The sequence below is a fragment of the Carlito syrichta genome, unplaced genomic scaffold (assembly GCF_000164805.1).
Source record: "Carlito syrichta isolate Samal-C Ts95f unplaced genomic scaffold, Tarsius_syrichta-2.0.1 Scaffold305632, whole genome shotgun sequence".
NCBI classification, from domain to species: domain Eukaryota; kingdom Metazoa; phylum Chordata; class Mammalia; order Primates; family Tarsiidae; genus Carlito; species Carlito syrichta.
In genome coordinates this window covers 603,603-610,215 of record NW_007249728.1, presented here as the reverse complement: position 1 = coordinate 610,215, position 6,613 = coordinate 603,603, and the positions used below count along the sequence as shown (strand labels likewise).

Below are 6,613 nucleotides of genomic sequence, written 5' to 3'. Positions count from 1 at the left end.
ATTTTTTAGTACATGTGAGTTTCCTAAAAGAATGACAAACTTTTTCATTGGATGAATATTTTCGTACTTGACAAAGGCAATTAAAAATCATTATGCACCTGTACAATCACCATTTGTATACCCAACCCTGAATTGTAACCTCATCTTAAAAATAAAAAATAAAAATTAATCATTGTGTGATATCTACAATTTTCCAGGATAATCCTAAAAAAAAAAGTCACCATTTAGTTGTTAGTATGAGAATAAGAAATACTTTGATGAAAAATAACAGATTATGTTTTCGAATAGATGTTTGTTTATTGCTATGGATGATAAATTGCAATATATGATGATCAAATCAGAACAGTCCATATTGTATATTTGCAAATGATTTGGGGTATACTTGATTTTACACTAGGAAAATTAAAATGGGGACTGAGTTCAACAACAATAAATGCATTTAATACACCTGAGGTCAGAATGTCCAAGTAAGTCATTTCTATTCCTACCATAGACAGCAAATTGCAATTTTCCTCTCAACTTATAAATCTAATTATAAAGTAAGTTCTCCTGCCTGACGTACTTACAGTTTCTGACAGGACTGTCTAAAACACATTGACCATAATCCTTAGTTGGAGATGAAAGCAGGGATCAGACATAACTGGTGGAGGACTTACTAGCCACTGTCACGTTTCTTCGCTTATCTGTGTGTGGCACACAGTATCTAGGGACCGGATATCTATGTCTTTGCTTCTTTCTGTTGCAGCAGCAGAACCCTAAGAGCAGACCCCCTCCGATGAAGAGGACAGCAGTGCTCGCCCAGCCAAGGAAGAGTGCTGCTCCCAGCTCTCGTTTCTGACCTATATGGATGGCAGGGTTGTAGAAGTCCCTGATGATGATATTGGCTGTCCAGCACACCGGAATCAGAACGAAGATGCCTGTCAGGATGAACAGGACTCCCGAAGTTCCCAGAAGATATGCTTTGGTCCTCTCATTAGATCCCGTGCACTTGAGCTGCTTCATGCCACAGATGCCAATAAGCAGGGCAATCAAAGAGAGAGAAACGGCCACACACATGAGTGCACGGGCTGCTTCCAGAGCAGGCGGGAGAGCCAACAAGGAATTATAGAACTTACACTGCAACCTGACCTTGGCTTGTCGGATGCAGTTCATCCAGAGCCCTTCCCAGAGCCTTTCAAAGACAATAATGTTGCTGCCAACAAAAGCTGATACTCTCCACTGAGGCAGAAGTGTTGTGGCAAGAGTTCCCGCCATGCCAAGGAACCCAAGAACCAGCCCCGCAATTTGCAGTGGATAAAATGCCATCGCCTTTACTTTGAAGACTAGTCCAATCTGAAATGGTAGAAGATTTTCAACATGCAGAACGTGGAGGGTTCTTTGAATCGAGAGCTGTCTCTGATGTTCTCTTCAGCTGCTGTCCAAAGGTTTTAGTTCAAATCTTCAGCTGTGACTGAACTTGGCCTAACTAGAAGCACCTGTTGTAAATGCATGCTGTCTTTGTACACACATATTCATTTCTGTATGGATTATTTACTAGTCATACATAATTGTTTCCCAGCCAATGAGAAGGTAGCCAGAGGTGTGTCAAGAAATACTGCATTCAACTTTAGAATTTCTCGTATTATTATTGTGTTAGCAATGCTGTAATTAAGTGTCAAAGCTTCCTTTGTGGATTACTAATTACAGAGCAGAAAACTTCCTGTTTAAAAAATCACTCTGATGTAAAAGTTTATAAATATATGTGTTAACTTACAGCTGAAGATAATGCCAAAATCTTGCTAGTTTATTGGAGAGTAATTAAAAAACATTTTGGGCTTTATTAATTTCTTCTAGTGTAAGTCACCTTTTCTTAATATGACCAAACAACTCTGGCTTTAATAAAAAACATTTGGAAAGCAAGAAATGTATACATACTAGTTCAAGACTTCTACTGAAACCATTGATACTTAGAAGGAAACTTGAGCAAAAAATTCACATTTCATAGTTTATTCTTAAGATCCAGAGAGGAATAAAATACAGGAACACTCCTTATAATTAATGGGTAATTATTGTATTAACTGTTAAGTAACTCCTCTATCTCTTTTGAAATAGTGTTTAGTATGTAAACTTTTTTTTTTTTTTTTTTTTTAATCCCACCCCGCCCCCTAGTATGTAAACTTTCATTGATGTTACTACGGTGGCCGCTTGAAATATATCACATTTATCAAAGCCAAAAATGTATCTCTCATTTTTGTGGAACAATATAAAAAGTTGTCCTTCGAATTAACTATGCAATTATTTCTAATTTAGATACTAGAAAACTTTTCAAAGCTAGAAAGTACATTTAAGGTCGTCAGGTTTAAGACACTTATTTGCCAGATGGGCATCTGGAGGCTCACAAACTACTAGGCTAAGGCAAGCTATGTGGTAATTGATTCAGAAACAAACCCAGATCTCTAATTCACTATGCTTACCTCCGTTGTCCAGTCTGATTCAAAAACAGGAGGAAAAGATGCTTTTTCAAGCCTTTCATATGAATGGGACTAAATATGAAATTTAACAAAACCCCTTTTCAAATGATTTTCAAAGCAAATAAAATTAAACTGAGATCGTTTCAAAGCTCAAGAATCAAGTTGGCATCCCTGACTTGCTGTTGCCTGGAGACTGGAGGGCTACATGTGAGAGGTGCGGACTTTTCCTCTTTTTCTTTTACATTTCACTGCAAGGATTCCATTTTAAAGTGGAAAACTATTCCAGAGCAAGTATGCCAACCACACTCCAGATAGGAGACATTACAGTTTTCAAAAGGCACTGCATTTCGGTCAACCAGGCCAAAGAGTTAATGGGAAGTCCAACACCATCCAGATTTAAAGAGCCCATTAATTTATTAAAGGAATATAAAAACTACTGAGTTTTCTAAATAAATGGCTTGAGAACTTCCTTTCTAAGGAATGTGAACCACTGAGCAAACAGATGATTTCTGTGTAGTTCACAGTTTCCTAGCACCAGCTCAAGATGAAGGACTTTCTGGGCCCTTTGTTCTGGCTTACTATAGGCTTAGCCATTTCTACCCTGACAGGATTTGCCAGCATTACTCTGACATGTTACTTCCAGCTCTACTTCCTTGTTCTAGTTCCTCTTCCTCCTTCTATCTCAGTTTTATCTCTATCTTCATTTGGTCCAGGAAGTTTCCTATATGTTGGTTTCTAATTATTTGACTTTTTACTAGCTAGAGCATCTGATCTATATTACAAAGAAACACAAGTGAGAACATATGTTTACTTAAAATATGGAGGGACATCCTAAATGTAAGAATAATCTGAGAAACATAAATAATGGAGAAGCTCTTGGATTTTGCCTCTCACAGCCAAAGCAAATTGTCAAAACCATTTTTATTTTCTCTCCTTTACATTTAGGGGGAGATACTGCTTTCCTCTCCAACTTTTCTGTAAATCTCATCCCCTTCTACCTTTTTGCTCCATTCACCACTACCTCCTTCACTGTACCTATACTATCTCCCTTTCTCTGAGTTGTTCTTTATAAAACAAACATACTCTGGTTGGGTGTGGTGGCTTAAGCCTGTAATCCCAGCACTTTGGGATGCCGAGACCAAGAAGATTACATGAGCCCAGGGGTTCTAGACCAGTCTGGGCAACTCGGCGAGACCTCATCTCTACAATAAATAAAATAAAATAAATTAGCTGGGTGTGGTGGCACACACCTGTAATTCCAGCTACTTGGAAGGTTGAGGCGGAAGAATCAGCTGAGTCCAGCAGGTCGAGGCTGTGGTGGCTGTGAGCGTGCCACTGCACTCCAGCCTGGGTGACAGAGTAAGTCTCCAACTCAAAAAATAAAAATAAAATAATAATAATAATAATAATAAAACAAATGTACTCAATGTTCTTCCATTTTAATATTCCATCTGGCCAGTTCTGTATCCCCTGCTGTGTGTACAGCTTCTGGTCCACTCTCGTATTTTCTCTGTTTCACACAATGAAGTCTGCTTTTTGTTACCATGCTACCCACTGAAACCTTGCCAGAAATGTTACAGACACCCTAAATACCATCTTTGAAGAACACATCCATATTTCTGCTTACTTGATCATTCTATAAAGATCACAACAGACCTAATGGGGCAGTTAAGGGCACATGCTTTGGAGAGAGACTTGTTTTGGAGAGAGACTTGTTTTGGTGTTGGCTTGATGCCTTAGCCAGCCGTCTTGAGCATGTTGTTAAACCTCTCAAAAGTGTCTATTTTACAAAATCAGGATAATAATATCAACCTCAAAGGAAGGTTAAATGGAATTTGTACAAAGTACCTAGTCCTAAGCAAGCACCGAGGAAAGATTTTCTGACAATATTTGTCTCATTTGTTTTTGATATATTATCTTGCTTATTACTTCTCTGTCTGCTCGTTGGAGTCTCACTCTGTCGCCCAGACTGGAGTGCAGTGGCCGCTCCCGGCCACCACAGCCTCGACCTGCTTGGATCCGGCTATCCTTCCGCCTCAGTCTTCCAATCAGTGTCTTATTTTTATAGGTGACCTTTACCATGTTTGTTTTTGCTTGTTATTTCTTCCAGGCTTCCACTTGTACCTCAATATTCTTCTCATTCAATATACTTTCCCTAAGCCATCTCATCTATGTCCACAGTGCCTACTACCTCCTATCAACCTATAGTTAATGAATCTATTATCTTTAGCCCAGACCTGTTACAGTTTATCACCTTCAGCTTACTTTTCTTCTTAGCTTCTTCAATAATATGAACCTATAATGAATACTGTGATGTTCCATACAGAAGCCCCTTCCAGCTGTTAAGAATGCTGTCATCCTTAACTGTCAACCTCCTTCAGGTGATTGATTGAAAACAGGCATGTCATCCACATCATTCTCCTTTCATAGAGGCAGCCATATTCCATAATTCATCAATATGGGGGGATAAGGTCCAAGTCCAATAGCTCTAACTAGGGGGTAACACCGAGGGGTCACTTTAGCTCCAGAGCTCACTGTGATCAGCTGAGGCCTTTATTGCATCTGCACCACAACTTGACTTCTTCTCATGTACAGTCCTATTCCTTTACTTCCTTTCCTCAGATCATAATAAACATGCACATTAATCTCTGCCTTAGAGTCTGCTTCCAAGGAAACCAACTATTGAATGACACTTATTCTAATTCATTAAATAGGTTTCCTATTATAACACTACTATGCCTTAGTTCAGCCCTTTGACATTCCTCTTCTGTATCATTTCAATGCCTTATCTAGTCTTGCCTCTGAGACCCTTCTTTACTCTTTTCTGATCATTATTCTATTGAAGAAGCACAAAAAACTTCACTGAATTAAATGCTGCACATACCAGCATCTTACTTAAAATTTTTCATTAGTTCTCCATTGTCTCCAAAATAAAATCCAAAAGATATCCTTGAGTTGACTTTTGCCCAACTTCAAAACTTAGCTTCTGACCATGACTCCATTCTGCATCCACACAGAGCTTATGTTTGTTTGTTTGTTTTTAACTTATGTTTTAGTGAGCATAGTAAATACGAAGCAGGCAATTGCCAAAATACATGTAATTAAAAATTGGGATACAGCTAGATTAAGAAAATGTGAGGTATAAACTGTGCATAAACAGAAGCAATTTTAATTTTAATTAAGGGGTGAAGGAAGAGATCTCTGATGAAACAATAGTTAAGCTACAACCTGAAGCTTGAGTATGTATTAGCCAGGTAATCTGGCAATGAGTGGGATTAAAAGCATTCTGGGCATGAGAGAATGTCTGGGTGAAGGTTCTGAGGCCAAGGAGAGCTTGGGTCTAATGCAATTACAAGGCTGAAGCAAAAAATTGGGTGAGAAGAAGGAAAAAGAAATGGGTGAGAATTGAGATGCGGTTGCAAATGCAGGCAAGGTCCAGTGATGCAGAGTCGTGTAAACCATTTAATAATCTCCTAAAATCAATGCAAAGCTAGTTAAAGATTTTCAGCATGGGACTGACATGACCAAAACTCAAGTTTGTGTTAAAATAATAATAATGAATTAGAAATTAGAATGAGAAAACACAGTTCCATTCACAATAGCCACAAAAAAAATGAAATACCTTGGCATCTTCCTGACCAGAGACGTGAAAGACCTTTACAATGAAAATTACAAAACACTGCTCAAAGAAATCAAAGCCGACATGAACAAGTGGAAAAATATCCCATGCTCATGGATCGGAAGAATCAACATTGTGAAGATGTCCATCTTACCTAAGGCAATCTACAAATTCAATGCAATACCCATTAAATTACCAACAACATTCTTTTCAGACCTAGAAAAAACAACACAGGAATTCATATGGAAACACAAACATCCAAGAATAGCCAGAACAATCCTCAGCAAAAAAAACAAAGCAGGTGGTATCACAATACCCGATTTCAAACTTTACTATAAAGCTACAATCATCAAAACAGCTTGGTATTGGTACAGGAACAGGCATATAGATCAATGGAACAGAATTGAGATTCCAGAAGCAAAACCTCAATTTCTCAACCAACTCATCTTCGACAAAGCCCCCACCACCTACCAATGGGGAGAGGAAAACCTATTCAGTAAATGGTGCTGGGAAAATTGGCTGACCACATGCAGAAGATTGAAAC

The 6,613-nt window shown here is 38.4% G+C and overlaps 1 protein-coding gene across 1 annotated transcript; it reads right to left on the bottom strand.

Moving 5' to 3' along the window:
- Window positions 1-617: 617 nt before the first annotated feature.
- On the bottom strand, window positions 618-1,335 carry CLDN17 (claudin 17). The gene has a single exon (XM_008061869.1). The coding sequence runs from the start codon at window positions 1,303-1,305 to the stop codon at window positions 631-633; it is 675 nt and encodes a 224-aa protein (XP_008060060.1). The 5' UTR covers window positions 1,306-1,335; the 3' UTR covers window positions 618-630.
- Between the last annotated feature and the right edge of the window lie 5,278 nt (window positions 1,336-6,613).

Coding starts and splice junctions, on each gene's coding strand:
- CLDN17 (XM_008061869.1), bottom strand. CDS start 1,305: ATGGCATTTTATCCACTGCAAATTGCGGGGCTGGTTCTTGGGTTCCTT.